General features: G+C 39.4%; 1 protein-coding gene across 1 annotated transcript in view; it reads right to left on the reverse strand.

Moving 5' to 3' along the window:
- Nucleotides 1-356: 356 nt before the first annotated feature.
- Nucleotides 357-16719, reverse strand: part of LOC135474717 (lysophosphatidylcholine acyltransferase 1-like) — a 36843-nt gene continuing 20480 nt past the window's right edge. Inside the window, exons 7-12 of the mRNA XM_064754281.1 lie at nucleotides 16148-16230; nucleotides 14697-14822; nucleotides 13524-13674; nucleotides 12902-13000; nucleotides 11811-11952; nucleotides 357-5238 (exon numbers count right to left, since the gene is read on the reverse strand). Coding sequence (XP_064610351.1) covers nucleotides 5096-5238; nucleotides 11811-11952; nucleotides 12902-13000; nucleotides 13524-13674; nucleotides 14697-14822; nucleotides 16148-16230 — 744 coding nt within the window. The 3' untranslated portion in view covers nucleotides 357-5095. The remainder of the gene's footprint in view (nucleotides 5239-11810; nucleotides 11953-12901; nucleotides 13001-13523; nucleotides 13675-14696; nucleotides 14823-16147; nucleotides 16231-16719) is intronic.

The following is a 16719-nucleotide window of genomic DNA, read 5'->3' on the forward strand; positions in this document are numbered from 1 at the left end:
ACACTTGATATCACACACATGCCTGCAGCAAAGATGGACAACTGATATCACACACACACACGGCTTCAGCAGAGGGAAAACAGACACTTGATATCACATACACGCCTGCAGCAAAGACGGACGTCTGATATCACACATGGACGCCTGATATCACACACAGACGCCAGGTATCACACACACAGCTGCAACAAAGGGAAGACAAATACCTGATATCACACAAAGCTGCAGCAGATGCAGATGGACATTTGTTATTACACACACACACACAACTTTAGCATAGGAAAGTCTGACGTTTGACATCACACACAGCTGCAGCAGAGGGAAGACAGACACCTGTTATCACACACACACACACACACACACACACACACACACGGCTGCAGCAGAGGAAAGACGGGCGTTTGACATCACGCAAACACACATGGCTGCCGCATACATGTTGCTTGGAGCAACATCTGCAGTACAATATACATACAGAATAAAAAATGCACACAATGAACTTCTATAGCAGAACTTGTGGGTAAATTGCTATAATGAAATAGAGAAAGAAAGTAGGAATCTAAAAATATTTCATAAAAAGTTAATCAAAATCATACAAAAATTTGTTGGGACACATCCATATCATGATTGAAAGAGGTTACATGTACCTTTCAATTCCATAACAAAATGACCTGATAATGTACAAGCAGTGGTGCTACATGGTGTAGCAGTGATGCCACACGGTGTCAATGAGCTGAGCACATATACTGTAGGACAAACCACACTGCATCATCACTGCTTCCTGGAGCATTTGTCATGCGCAAGCAAGTAGCAGGAAATTAAAATATACCGAATATCACTAATGTTGCAATTGTGATAAAGAATATACAAACCATACAACTGGTTGGTACTGTAATTCTTCAGCCTTTCTGCATGTTTGCAAGGTGTTTATTCAAGCATATTCTGAAGGCATTTTTCTCTGCTGACTGATAAAATTTTACTTTGTGTAGCCCTGAAACTGGCCAATCCAACAAGTGTAATTTTGTCCTCAAAATCAAATTAAAAATGTGCAAAACTTGCACTGAAAGTTGCTCTTTCTTTTGTGAAAAGGTTGACGGATTTGGAGTAGTATCAAAACACATAAGGTGCTGAATTTCTAGGCAGCAGAACACAGCCACGTGAATGAAACACAACAGAGATTATTTCAGAAGATTATTTCAGAAGATTAAGGGTACAGCGTATGAAAGAGCTAACTAGCTTTCCATGTAGCCGGCTTCTTCTGCAGAAAGCCACCACATCACACGTTTACATGAACAAGTAGGTAGGATGTCTTATGTCAGTGCTAACTGGCTTTTATAAATGCTGGATCTGTATCCCAGTAACTTCACTCTGTAATAACAATTACCGTACAAGAACAAGTACGGTAAGTATAAACTTATACTTATAACTATATTTATTTACGACTGAAACAAGCAAAACATGTCCACAAAAAAAAAACAAAAAAAAAACCCGACCATTTCTATACATGCAAAACGAGCACTTCAATAGATTTCATACATAAAGCATCAGAATAAACGAGTACGAGTACACTAAGCCATCTCTGCGAGGCAAACTTCATGTTTAAATCAGAACAAATTCCTGAGCCATAAAGTGACCAGAACTAGTTCGTCATGCAAAACAATTATTTCCATCAGCAGAGATGTTTGCTCTGGTTACAACCAATAACCCTATAAAGTATGGATAAAGAACCTTAAAAAAGGCAAACATCTAACAAAAATCTTTATAGCCATTATTTCAGAATTTCATAGGGATAAAGAACATGCTTTCATTTGTGGTAAAAAAAATACAGATATTCTGAGTATAGAGATATAAATATAATGCAGGTGGGAAGTTTGGAGATTTGAGCCTTTCCTCTCATCTTGACTGCACAGTACATGTTCAGAATTGGAGAATTATGTTCAGCGCCGTAAGGAAACTTCCATTTTAGGCACAAGGATTCTGTTAAAAATACCTGCTGATACACCAATAAAACAGCTGAACCAGGCAGACACAATGTCCTGTACCTGTTGCCAAGCTGTACTCACCCACGCTGAAACAACTGAGAGTACTTATTAAGAACCAAGCAAAAACAATGTCCTGTACTCACCCATACTGAAACAACTGAGAGTACTTATTAAGAACCAGGCTGAAACAATGTCCTGTACCTGTTGCCAATATGTATTCACCCATACTGAAACAACTGAGAGTACTTATTAAGAACCAGAAAATACCTGCTGATACACCAATAAAACAGCTGAACCAGGCAGACACAATATCCTGTACCTGTTGCCAAGCTGTACTCACCCACGCTGAAACAACTGAGAGTACTTATTAAGAACCAAGCAGAAACAATGTCCTGTACCTGTTGCCAAGCTGTACTCACCAATACTGAAACAACTGAGAGTACATATTAAGAACCAGACAGAAACAATGTCCTGTACCTGTTGCCAAGCTGTACTCACTCACACTGAAAGAGCTGAGAGAAGAAGAAAGAAACAAACAGTACAGCAGTTTTCAGGTAAATGGTCCAGATAGAAACATATTCTCCTTATTTGCAGTAAGCTATACTAGTTCAGGTTAAAATGGCCATGTTTTTCACAAGTCTTCTTTTAGTTCACAAAGTCATGGGTTCTGATATTTTTTACCCACTTGGATTCATCCATATTTCACGTCATTATTACAGCGTAACATTACTTAATTCTAATGTCATACACAATAGTAGCATGAAGTTTTACGAATCCATGACCAAAATACCACAATAAAGGAGACTGTGCAGGTCATCAGAGTGCTGTTCTCATTTGACAACAACACCTGAACACCTATTATTTCAACTCTGTGTCTGCATCATCATGCTAAGCCTTTCAGATTTGATCAATGTTATTATTTTAAAATACATTTTAGGATGACATTATCAAAATAGATAAAACTTTCTTGGAAATGATTTCTTGTCCTTTCAGAAATTTAGTAAAACATCTCAAGTTGAGATCACCTCTAAACAATATCTTGAATTCATAGACAAATGGCTGTGTACAAAAACATCAAGGACCTGTTCAGGATTCAAAATTTGTAGGTTATTTCATATAAAATAAATCTTTTCTACTTCATTCACGCCATGACAGTATGTACTTACTGTATATGTCATGAGCTAAATGCAACACATTTGACATCTGAATAATGCAATGAGGTAATCAGGTAAAATTCACAGAATGGCCACATATACAATACTGATTATTTCCCTTTAATCCTAGGTAGAGAAAATAACCCTTGCACTAATTCCAAAGCCCTGTTTAGCGTTGAATTCTAGATTTATCTGCACATTATTCGATCTCGTGAAAAAAAACACTTTGATTACTATCCATAATAAAAAATATCCATTTATAGTTGGTAAGTTTAAGGAATCTAGTTTTAGAATGTATGAAACAGTCGTTGTAAATAGACTGACACAGCTTTAACATATGCTCAAAATGCATGCAACCTTACTAGTATAAAACAGAAACGCTTGGGGGTGTCACATTACATGTACCACTTCAATATACAAAACACATTCTAATTTGGAGAAAAATTTACTGCTGCTGGATGTACTGAAAACTTATGTAAACAATCTGAGTGCCATTATAAGTCTCATCTTTACCTTCTGAAGAGCTTTATATTCGGATAGAAGGAAACTACAGCATGGATATCCTGTCTTTATACAAACTCACAAAACTAGTACCTACATTGTACAAATACCTATTAGAAGTATTTTTTGGCAGCACTACAGTGAAAAATATCTACATATGACATATTATGGTGTCCTTTTCTATAACACATGTACATCCTGAAAGTATTTAATCAGATATCATTTCATCTGCCTTATATGGACATGATGAATATATCACGTGATATCTCAGCAATGCCTTACAGTTCTTTCTCTTGTTGCTACAATACTGTCACCATGGAATACAGCTCAGCGCCACATGTACACAACCTACAAGTACCTGGTTGGAAGACATTCCATCAACATCTTACACAACAATCTCAGTTTTCTCCTTTTCTGTAATCATGTGTAAATTGAATTCTGTACTCAAAATCAGTTTTCCATGGTGTTTACTGGACAGAGTGACTAAGACACCATCTGATAAAGGAAAACAAAAACAATTATTATGACAATGTTATTTTCCCCTGTAAATTCAGTGATATGAAGTCTTATTGACACACATATCAATGAGAATCGATCGCTAAATAGATGCTTTACAATTTGACTTTCATTTCATACATGATTTGGTGCAAATTTGAGTAAATGAAAAAAGAAGAATTGAACAATAAATTTAACCTTCAGTGTTCATGTGTACCGATATATACATTTCTTTGCACAAACTACACCACATTAAAGCCATAACCCATAATGTAAAGACTGCTGACAAAATTTGAAATAAAAAATTCCTATCCATTTACATTGTCTGAAACAAACAACAAAACTAATATAGCCTAAAAATAGAAAGAGTCTTATTCCTAGGGTCTGCCCTTCACACAAATTCAATATTTGCTCAGTTTACCAAAATCCAATGCACAGAAAAACACAACAAAATGTTTACCCATAACATACTCAAAAGAATACATACTGTTTATAGTTAATAAAGTTTTAACAGTCTGAATAAAAATACTAAAAAAAAAAAACAAAAAAACACACTAACAAACAAATTCTAAATCAAATGGGGCAACTTTCACAAAACTCTGAACAGTGTATATCAAATTTTTGGTAACATTTTTCATAAGAGATGTGTTTTTGCTACACCTCTGCAATGAGTGAAGGAAAGTTACCCCAAAAATCATTTTAGAGTTTCGAGAAAGTCTAAACTTTAAATGTGATCAAGAATTTTGTCTTCTCCAAGACAAATTTTCCAGTGTATCAACCTTTAATATGCTCCTATCACAAATCATTTTCCTGCACATCCTGAACTATCAGTCCTTTTTTAAAAATTTTACTAATACTTCCTTCTTTTCTGGCACCCTCTAAGCCTTTTGGATTAAATATCCCCTGCTGTCAAAACTAAATATATTATTTCCAATATAAAAGATAAAAAGTTAAAATGAGCAGTTATTCAGCCTTGTTGAGTGGCTGGTCATGGCCATGTTCTCCGCCTGGATGGCCGTTCTGTTTACTGGAATCAGACATTTCACGATACGTCACAAACAGCTTGGCATATTCTGGCTTCTTTTCTGCACAGGCTTGAAACTCATCTGAAATGAAGCAAACAAACAAAATCAGGGTCATATTTAATTTGGGTGCAGCTTCAGTTTCATAATTTTTATGCTAATATTTATATGTAAGGCGCAGATGTTACCCACGTAACTTAACCATCTGATCTAAGAGAAGCTGCGTGAGCACTGACTGATTGATTGAGTGACTGATTTTTTATACACCACCATGAAATGTAGATTACAATCATGATTAAATACACTACTGCCAGTGTAAAAACTCTGAGTGAGCTTGTTCTATCCTGTAACAATGAAAACAGATATACTTGAATAGCAAAAACTAGTAGATGTGATATATAATAGTAGACACAGACAGTAGTAAATTTTTCATCAAATAAAATAATGTGTCATGGTAATGTAATAGCGTATGTGCAACATATCGACCACGAAGGAACTAAATTTCCAATACATATATTTTTTTGGCATCAGATTTAAATACGTGTTGAGAGGTTAGACGAACTAGCCACAGGTTTGTTGGTAATTTATTCCATTCCTGTGAGCATGATATATATATATATATATAGTACATAATAAGATAAGTGACTTCGATACATCGGCCTACGAAATCTATAGGTCGACCTCTGGTATTATACTGATGGGTGTGATTTATTTTGGTCAAATAAATGGGAAACTCGGAGGGATACATTCTTGATGATAAAAGAAGTTACGTGACTGTAATAAAGTTGAATATAGAATGAAGTCAGTAAGTGGTAGAATTTGAAAATGGTGGAAAAGAGGTGCAGTGTGTTCATGCCTTTTGGATAGAGTAAAGGTGCAAATTCCTTGTTCTTGCAACAGCTGGACTGGTTTGAGATGAGAGATGTAAGTGTTAAACCATATGACATTTCCACAGGAAACAAGGGGAGATAACTGAGTAATAGCGGATAAGGAGGGTTTTCTTATTTATGGCATTTTTTATATGGTTAAGTGTACCTATATTACGGAATACTTTTGCACAGATAAAATTGATATGTGTTTTCCAATTCAGGTTATCTTAAAAAAAAAAATTTTTTAAGTTTAAATTTCTAAACTTTTTCTTGGTTAAAACTGGTAATGCATCTGTGTTTTCTTAGTTAAAAGATAGAATAAACCTATATTTTTTTATGCTAATGTTTAAAGACAGACGATTTGCACAAAGCCAAGTCCTGAGTTTCTCCAGTTCGAGACATTGTGTTTATGGCGGTTGTATTGTCGTTTGAGGAGAGAATTGCGCTAGTGTTAACGGCAAAGAGAATGAGATGAAGAAAGTTAGTCGTTCCTGATACGTCATTTATGTACAAAAGAAAGAGGAGAGGTCCAAGAATGGAACCCTGTGGTACACCAAATGTTATTATTTATTTATTTATTTGATTGCTGTTTTACGCCGTACTCAAGAATATTTCACTTATATGACGGCAGCCAGCATTATAGTGGGAGGAAACCGGGCAGAGCCCGGGGGAAACCAACGACCATCCACAGGTTGCTGGCAGACCTTCCTATGTACGGCCGGAGAGGAAGCCAGCATGAGCTGGACTTGAACTCACAGCGACGACAATGGTGAGAGACTCCTGTGTCATTACGCTGTGCTAGTGCGCTAACCAACTGAGGCACGGAGGCCCCCACACCACATGTTAAAATCTTAGTTCAGAGAGTGTATTATTAAATGATACACAATGGAATCTGTTTGATAAGTATTTATGTGTTATGTTCATTAAATATGTTTACGATTAGTTTTGCCTGATACTTGTATGTCTGTATTACTGATATTGCAGGATGAGAGTAGGTGTGAAGAAGAGGGTTTATTTATTTATTCATCTATTGTTTTTCAGGTACTTTTTATGGCTTGATTATATCTTTCCTGGCAAAATGTAACATAGTATGCAGTTTATTTCTGTAGACCCTATATCTTCTGCAAATATCATTGTCATTGTGTTTTAGTTGGAGTCTGTATAACCTATTCTTTTCAAAAACAGAGTATAAAAGATCATGGGAAACCCAAAGCCTGATAACGCTGTAACTGGAAAGCGGCTTTCATAAACAGATTCGAATTAAGCTATGAATGCATCCACTGTAACATTTGCCTCGAGTTTCATTGTAAACAAAATCCCAGTTTGTTTGTTGAACAGATTCCCTTTTCCAGTACGGTAGTTAATTTACGATACTGTATAGTTTCTTGTGTAGGCTGTTTCTCGTGTTCAAGTTTACTGACGTGGAATACAGGAAACTGGTCAGTGATGTCAGTACGAAGAGTTCCAGAGATTAGAAAATTGCTATGGAAGTTCGTGAAAATATCATCAAGTAGTGTGGCAGTGCCGCGACTGAACCCTTGTTAGCTTATGAATCTGGGAAAAAAAAGTCTTAATAGTCTTAATAAAAACTTTGGATGGGTGGAGATGATAAATACTAGATACTTACGGGATATCTATAAAACTACATATAAAAAAAGAATAAACCCACATACATATGAATATGTACTCACATACAGGAATATCTATAATATTTCACAATTTCCCACAAGTTTGGTCTAAGAAAACTTAATCAAGTTTCAGATGCAACAGAAATAAATAAACTGGGATAAAAATGGATTTTACAACCGGCTTTACCCTTTGCATAGGTGACAGGGATGAACATTTAGTCTTTAATACCAGATAAAGGGAGACAATTAACAAATTAGCTGAGAAGTTTTAATCCGTGCTTTACAGGCTCATCGGTTTGAGACTTCTGAATGATGTTCTAGAATAATGGTGGTGAAAGTATTTACATAGAAATTTGTAGTTAAATTTGCAAGTAAGTAATTCTAGCTACGTCTTGTATTATGTTGATATTGTGAAGATTTAAGAGAAGAAAGATACAGTTTATGATAGGTTATCTCCAATACACTGTCACATGTGCATGGTAACATACGCGTATCTCCTCAACTGAGCATTCATTATCGGCTAATAGGAAGAAGCAGTAGTTGTTTGTGAGAAGTAATTTGAAGTAAGTTGACTAGCTGTCACTGTTTACTCTTTGTACATCTGCCAAGGGCCAATACTACTCCCTGGCCTAGTTTCCAAGACAAGATTTGTATCTAGTACTCATATCCGATTTCGTCTGTTCTGGGATGTTCGAATGCCATGGGCTCTAGTGGCTACTTTGCTGTGTTTCTGTTTTAGTTGAGGAGCAAGATCTGTACGTTCAGCCATCTTTTCAGCTTTAAGGGTGGCACTAGATTTCAGGATGCGATCTTTGTCCTTTGCATGAACTAACTTCATAATGATGGCTGGGGGATTGCTGTTTCGCGTAATGGTAAAATGGAGTGGTGTGGGAAGACGAACGTTAAAGATCAGAAAAGAGTCAGCGCATTCTTTATCCAAGTTGATGTCTTTTTTTTACAGAAATCTTCTTCTTAGAACAGGGGGTTATATTTTCTTCTGTGATTTTCCATTCTAGTAAGTTGTTTTCCATGATCAGAAAAATAAGCCTTCATCCTAACCTCTGACTCAGACACAGACTATTTCAAGGATTTGACCTTTTGATCAGCAGGGAGAACCCTTGATTCAAGAGCTCGGCCAATGAACTCACATCATCAATATCAAGTTTAATTCATTCAATATCTCTTTCCTTGAGGGATAGCTTATCCAGTCTGGTCCATTCCCAGTATTAGGTTCTTAATGTTGATGTTAGTGACCAGAATGCTTGCCTGATCGATTTCTGGTGCTGGTGCTCTTTTTGTTGCAGATGCTGTTGTTGTTGCAATCGGGTCATTGCCGGGTTCATATTGATCATTAGCCACCTGTGCTTTATTTCTGCTATCGTCATGGTTTGTAGTGTAGCCTCGTGCGCCTGTTTGACCAGTAGATGTGTTGCCATGTCACTCACCCCAGGAGCCATATTATAACGGTACAAGACTACGGTAAGCTTTTATAACACCTTCGCTCCGTCCGGCATCTTTCACTGAGTTTGTATAAATGTTATTTTATACTCTCCTGTATATACATCCATACGGCTGTGTAATGATGTGATTTAGATTAAAGAATTAGAAACTGGAGCAAGTTTGAGAGAATCTTCTCATTCGTAGAATTATTGTGAGCAATTTTTGGCAACTCTGATTTTTTGTGTTGTATACACCCATTAACTTTGTACAGAATGATTTTCTTCAGAATGTAAATGTGCATCGATATCTGTATCTGTATTACCTGTGATTTCCAATCCTACTGACCATGTGTGATCCTGCCACCCTCATCTGTATCTGTATTACCTGTGATCTACAGTCCTACTCACCATGTGTGATCCTGCCACCCTCATCTGCATCTGGATTACCTGTGATCTACAGTCCTACTCACCATGTGTGATCCTCCCACCCTCATCTGTATCTGTATTACCTGTGATCTCCAATCCTGCTCACCATGTGTGATCCTGCCACCCTCATCTGTATCTGTATTACCTGTGATCTCCAATCCTACTCACCATGTGTGATCCTGCCACCCTCATCTGTATCTGTATTACCTGTGATCTCCAATCCTACTGACCATGTGTGATCCTGCCACCCTCATCTGTATCTGTATTACCTGTGATCTCCAGTCCTACTGACCATGTGTGATCCTGCCACCCTCATCTGTATCTGTATTACCTGTGATCTGCAATCCTACTCACCATGTGTGATCCTGCCACCCTCATCTGTATTACCTGTGATCTCCAATCCTACTCACCATGTGTGATCCTGCCACCCTCATCTGTATCTGTATTACCTGTGATCTCCAATCCTACTCACCATGTGTGATCCTGCCACCCTCATCTGTATCTGTATTACCACCCTCATCTGTATCTGTATTACCTGTGATCTCCAATCCTACTCACCATGTGTGATCCTGCCACCCTCATCTGTATCTGGATTACCTGTGATCTCCAATCCTACTCACCATGTGTGATCCTGCCACCCTCAACTGTATCTGGATTACCTGTGATCTCCAATCCTACTCACCATGTGTGATCCTGCCACCCTCATCTGCATCTGGATTACCTGTGATCTACAGTCCTACTCACCATGTGTGATCCTGCCACCCTCATCTGTATCTGTATTACCTGTGATCTCCAATCCTACTCACCATGTGTGATCCTGCCACCCTCATCTGTATCTGTATTACCTGTGATCTCCAATCCTACTCACCATGTGTGATCCTGCCACCCTCAACTGTATCTGGATTACCTGTGATCTACAGTCCTACTCACCATGTGTGATCCTCCCACCCTCATCTGTATCTGTATTACCTGTGATCTCCAGTCCTACTGACCATGTGTGATCCTGCCACCCTCATCTGTATCTGTATTACCTGTGATCTCCAATCCTACTCACCATGTGTGATCCTGCCATCCTCATCTGTATCTGGATTACCTGTGATCTCCAATCCTACTCACCATGTGTGATCCTGCCACCCTCATCTGTATCTGTATTACCTGTGATCTCCAATCCTACTCACCATGTGTGATCCTGCCACCCTCAACTGTATCTGTATTACCTGTGATCTCCAATCCTACTCACCATGTGTGATCCTGCCACCCTCATCTGTATCTGGATTACCTGTGATCTACAGTCCTACTCACCATGTGTGATCCTGCCACCCTCATCTGTATCTGGATTACCTGTGATCTCCAATCCTACTCACCATGTGTGATCCTGCCACCCTCATCTGCATCTGGATTACCTGTGATCTACAGTCCTACTCACCATGTGTGATCCTGCCACCCTCATCTGTATCTGTATTACCTGTGATTTCCAATCCTACTCACCATGTGTGATCCTGCCACCCTCATCTGTATCTGTATTACCTGTGATCTACAGTTCTACTCACCATGTGTGATCCTGCCACCCTCATCTGCATCTGGATTACCTGTGATCTACAGTCCTACTCACCATGTGTGATCCTGCCACCCTCATCTGTATCTGTATTACCTGTGATCTCCAATCCTACTGACCATGTGTGATCCTGCCACCCTCATCTGTATCTGTATTACCTGTGATCTCCAGTCCTACTGACCATGTGTTATCCTGCCACCCTCATCTGTATCTGTATTACCTGTGATCTCCAATCCTACTCACCATGTGTGATCCTGCCACCCTCATCTGTATCTGTATTACCTGTGATCTACAGTCCTACTCACCATGTGTGATCCTGCCACCCTCATCTGCATCTGGATTACCTGTGATCTACAGTCCTACTCACCATGTGTGATCCTGCCACCCTCATCTGTATCTGGATTACCTGTGATCTACAGTCCTACTCACCATGTGTGATCCTGCCACCCTCATCTGCATCTGGATTACCTGTGATCTACAGTCCTACTCACCATGTGTGATCCTGCCACCCTCATCTGTATCTGTATTACCTGTGATCTCCAATCCTACTCACCATGTGTGATCCTGCCACCCTCATCTGTATCTGTATTACCTGTGATCTACAGTCCTACTCACCATGTGTGATCCTGCCACCCTCATCTGTATCTGTATTACCTGTGATCTACAGTCCTACTCACCATGTGTGATCCTGCCACCCTCATCTGTATCTGTATTTCTTGTGATCTCCAGTCCTACTCACCATATGTGATCTTGCCATCCTCATCAGCGTCCACTTCCTTGAACAGCTCATGAGTATCTATATCGTTCATCCCAAATGCATTTAGTAAAATCTGTGACAGTTCCTCCTCTGAGATATATCCCTTCCCATCAGAATCAAAAAGCTGCCAACAGTCAGAGGATACATGTATTTCATGGTGTTCTTGTGATACATGTAAGACATCACTGTTTCTCTTAAATACAACTTCAAAGTGATCAGTCACATTAGTTGAACTAGGACTTCTGTATTTGTCTCCATTTAAATTATCTTTATTTCCCTGGCCTGAATTTTCTCTTTCTTAACAAGGGAAAAATGCCATCACATCATATAATATGTTGTATAAAGCCAAGCTTATAAACTTAACAGTGACTGGCAAGGTTTGGTGGTGAGTGTAGGTGAGTGACTGTGTGGTGGTGAGTGGATGTGTGGTGGAGGCAGCTGTGTGGTGATGAGTGGCTGTGTGGTGGTGAGTGGCTGTGTGGTGGTGGGCAGTTTTGTGGTGATGAGTGACTGTGAGTGGTGGTGAGTGAGTGGTGGTGAGTGGCTGTGTGGTGGTGGGCAGCTGTGTGGTGATGAGTGACTGGGTGGTGGTGATGAATGACTGTGTGGTGGTCACGAGTGGTGATGAGTGACTGTGTGCTGGTGATGAGTGACTGTGTGGTGGTGGTGAGTGACTGTGGTGGTGAGCAGCTGTGTGGTGGTGGTGGTGAGTGACTGTGGTGGTGGTGAGTAGCTGTGTGGTGGTGAGTGACTGTGAGTGGCTGTGTGGTGGTGGTGAGTGACTACATGGTGGTGGTGAGTGGCTGAATGGTGGTGAGTCACACTGGGTTGTGGTGAGTGGCTGTGCTGTGAGTGGCGGTGAATGGAGGTACATGTAAGTGGTGGTGGGTGACAGAGATGTGTTGAGTAACAATAGGTGGTGGTAAGTGACACTGAGTGATGGTGAGCGGCAATGGGCGGGGGTGAATAACAGAGTGTGATGGTGTGTGACAATCAGTAGTGGTGAGTGCCAGTGTGACAGTGGTGGTGAGTGGCAATGAGTATTGGTGAGTGTAGGTCTAGCAGTGTCTCACCGTGAAGGCTAGCTGTATTGTCTCTTCAGTAGCTGCTGGTCCTGACACCAATGACAAGCCAATCACATATTCTCTGAAATCTATATAGCCTGAGCCAGCCTGAAACAGAAAGATCAAACACAGATAGAACATACAAAACAACCTACAAGACAGAACATACACAACCTACAAGCTACCATGTAGGAAAACAACAGCAGTTGCTTCTGAGCTTGTAAGTAATGTTTATTTGCTTGCGTAGATATCAGGATTAAAGTTTATCAGTTCAAAACTTGCCGAGCTATCTGACATCCAAGAGAAACTAATCTGATTTTTTTAACTGCATAAAGCAAGCCGTATGAAGCTGAATTGGCACTTTGGTTCATAAAAAGGTGTATAATGTATCAGATTAGTAAATGCTTGGCAATTACCTGCCCTCCAATACAAATCTCCAAAACTACAAAATCATAGTTTTCAGACAATTTACCTGCTATGACATAAAAAAATTCCTGATATGATGTGATATATGAAAGTAATTATGGAAAGAGGCAAAAGAAGAAATGATAAAAATATATTAATTCTCTACTGTCATGACTGTCCTCTGAAATTGGCCATGCTTTAATATGATATTAAATCTTTAACTTACTCTGTCATAAAGCTGGAAAACTGTACGCAAGGGGTCAGAAACCGGCAGGCGTAAATACTTGGCAAATTCCTCAATTGTAACACGACCTGGCTTTCCACGACAGATCTTACAAAATCTGTCAAACATTTCTTTAATGGTGTCGAAATCTAACCTGCATAGAGTTGAAACAGAGAAAACAATAATCTAAATTAGATAAGACAAATTTAAACTGGTTTAACAACAATCAAGGCTATTAACATCATGTTTTGACACCTTGGCGAGTGCCGTTCAGTCTGAGATGCACTGTTATTACCAAGGCAACACTCCGACTGGGGATTCTCCTCTGTTCCCTGATTAAACTGTCTTGAATGGCCAGTAATAATGTTACTATCTCAGTCACAAAAGGTCACTCTACAGACACAGTTAGCTTAACAAAGCATACACTTTGTGATCTGAAGTGGAATGTATAAACGCAATACCTTGTTGTTCATTAATCAAAATGGAGAAAAGCTCTGCTCATTAAATATTATCTCCCTTTGTTTGGTAGTAAAAAAACCTGGTTACAACGCAGAAGTGACTAGCCTACATATTGGTTTACTGCGCTGAATTGAGAGATCGCTGCAAAATCCATCCAAATTCAGTAAAGCCTTGTCCATCAGGAGGGTTATTTCTGTATCTCACTGTAAAAGCAATGCCTCAATCAAATAGCAATGTCCCACTAAAAGGCAATATATGTCTTCTAGAGGTAATAGATCATCCTGTGGATTTAATGGCCATGTGAGTCAACTGATTACATTATCTGAATACCAAAAGCATAAGGAATGGCCAAAAACCATTTTTCCTGACTGTGCGTTCTATTGATTTTAAACAGGTGCTTTGAGGTTTGCTGGGAACATGGGATAATATTCTACAGGAAAATTGTTTCCTGCACCAAAAACAATATTTTGCGACATATATTTGCCTCTAAAAAACCAAATTTCAGGTCATTTAGAGTCCCATATGAATCAATAGTGAGCTTTACCTGTGGCAAAACTGACCCAACTATAATGTGTTGCAGGTATATGCTACTGAGGGATTGTGAGATCAAAATAAATCTTATGAGTTCTCCAACGAATCACCTAGGCAAAAATCTCAGCATGTCAGACAGCAATAACACCACTACACAGAAAAGGCAATGAACACAACAAAACTTACCCTAGTTTTTGGTGTAGTTTGTAAAATTCTACAAGCCCTGATGCCATAGGTAGTTTGTTGATAGCTGCCCTTTGCATCAGTCTGCAGTCATCATAGGTATGATCAGTGACAGGTACACCCAGACATCTACAACATAAACCAGCACACACACTGTCAGTTTACATAGGTATGATCAGTGACAGGCACACCCAAACATCTATACCATAAACCAGCACACACACACACACTATCAGTTGACATAGGTATGACCAATTACAGGCACACCCAAACATCTACAACATAAACCACCACACACACACACCCTGTCAGTTTACATAGGTATGATCAGTGACAGGCACACTCCAAACATGTATACCATAAACCAGCGCGCGTTTGCACGCACACACGCACATGCACACACACACACTCTGTCAGTGTACATAGGTATGACCAGTTACAGGCATACCTGAACATCTACAACATAAACCAGCACACACACACACTCTGTCAGTGTACATAGGTATGACCAGTTACAGGCATACCCGAACATCTACAACATAAACCAGCACACACACACTCTGTCAGTGTACATAGGTATGACCAGTTACAGGCACACCCGAACATCTACAACATAAACCAGCACACACACACACTGTCAGTTTACATAGGTATGACCAGTTACAGGCATACCCGAACATCTACAACATAAACCAGCACACACACACTCTGTCAGTGTACATAGGTATGACCAGTTACAGGCACACCCGAACATCTACAACATAAACCAGCACACACACACACTGTCAGTTTACATAGGTATGACCAGTAACAAGCACACTCAAAGATCTGTGTTCACATAGCTATGTATGCATTACACTGTACCCATCAGACCAAACTCTCCAAAGCCATTCCGTAACCTTACCAAAAGCACACTTGAGGCAGGCTTCTGGGATACCATTACCATTCACTTAGCTGTGTTTACATTAATACCGTGTTCATTGGACCAAACTTTCCAGTGCCATGCCATTAGGTCACCACTAGCACACTTGTGACAGGATTTTGGTATTACATTACCATTCACATAGCTGTGTTACATTAATACAATATTCATCAGGCCAAACTCTCCCGTGCTATGCCCTAAGGCCACCACCAGCCCAATTGTGGTAGGCTTCTGGCATTCCATTACCACTCACTTTATAGCTGTGTTTACACCACACTACTCATCCGACCAAACTCTCCCAGTGCCATGCTATTAGGTCACAACTAGCACACTTGTGGCAGGATTTTAATATTATCTGACAAGAAATGTGAAAATGACTTTTGGCCACATAAACGACAGCACAAACTCTTCAAACACACACCTATCCATCCACTGCATGTCTGTACAATCATGCTACAGCACGATAATACAAACAGTATTGTACATCTTTATTTTGCTTATGAACACATATACCAATACGACAATCTCTTACCTGGCCATTTCTTCTCTGACATTATTGGCAAAAAGCTTTGGGTCAGCCAGCTCTAACGTATTAGGGTGATACACAGGCAAGAACTGAAAAGCAAGGATATATGTACCTACTGTGTTAATTGATGTTTAGTAACATTGACCAATTTAACACACATTTTCCTGTACACTTATCCTGAAGGTATAGCAGTTCATTAATAACTATTGCTACCATAAAATGCACAGTATGCTGAAAAATACTTCTTTGAGAGTAAATAAACAATGTAGTTATGTAGTGGGTTTGGAAGAAAAATAAAATGGTGGTGCTGGTGGTGGGGGGTTAGTGATAACTATTCCAGCATATTTATATTGAACATTTGCACCCAATGAGTGGGACATTCGGTAGACTTATTTGCAACAATACTGCTTATGACTGGTCAACTGCCTGTGGTCTTGATTGACAGTTTGGGAAGGCCTATTGGACCTTCATCCCTTGAAAACTAATGGGGATGATGCAATACTGAGCCCCATGCTATGATGCAAATGAAACTACTTAAATTTGTTTTCATATCATTTTGTGATTACATGTAGGTTACA

The sequence above is a fragment of the Liolophura sinensis genome, chromosome 9, assembly GCF_032854445.1.
Source record: "Liolophura sinensis isolate JHLJ2023 chromosome 9, CUHK_Ljap_v2, whole genome shotgun sequence".
In the NCBI taxonomy this organism is placed as follows: Eukaryota; Metazoa; Mollusca; class Polyplacophora; order Chitonida; family Chitonidae; genus Liolophura; species Liolophura sinensis.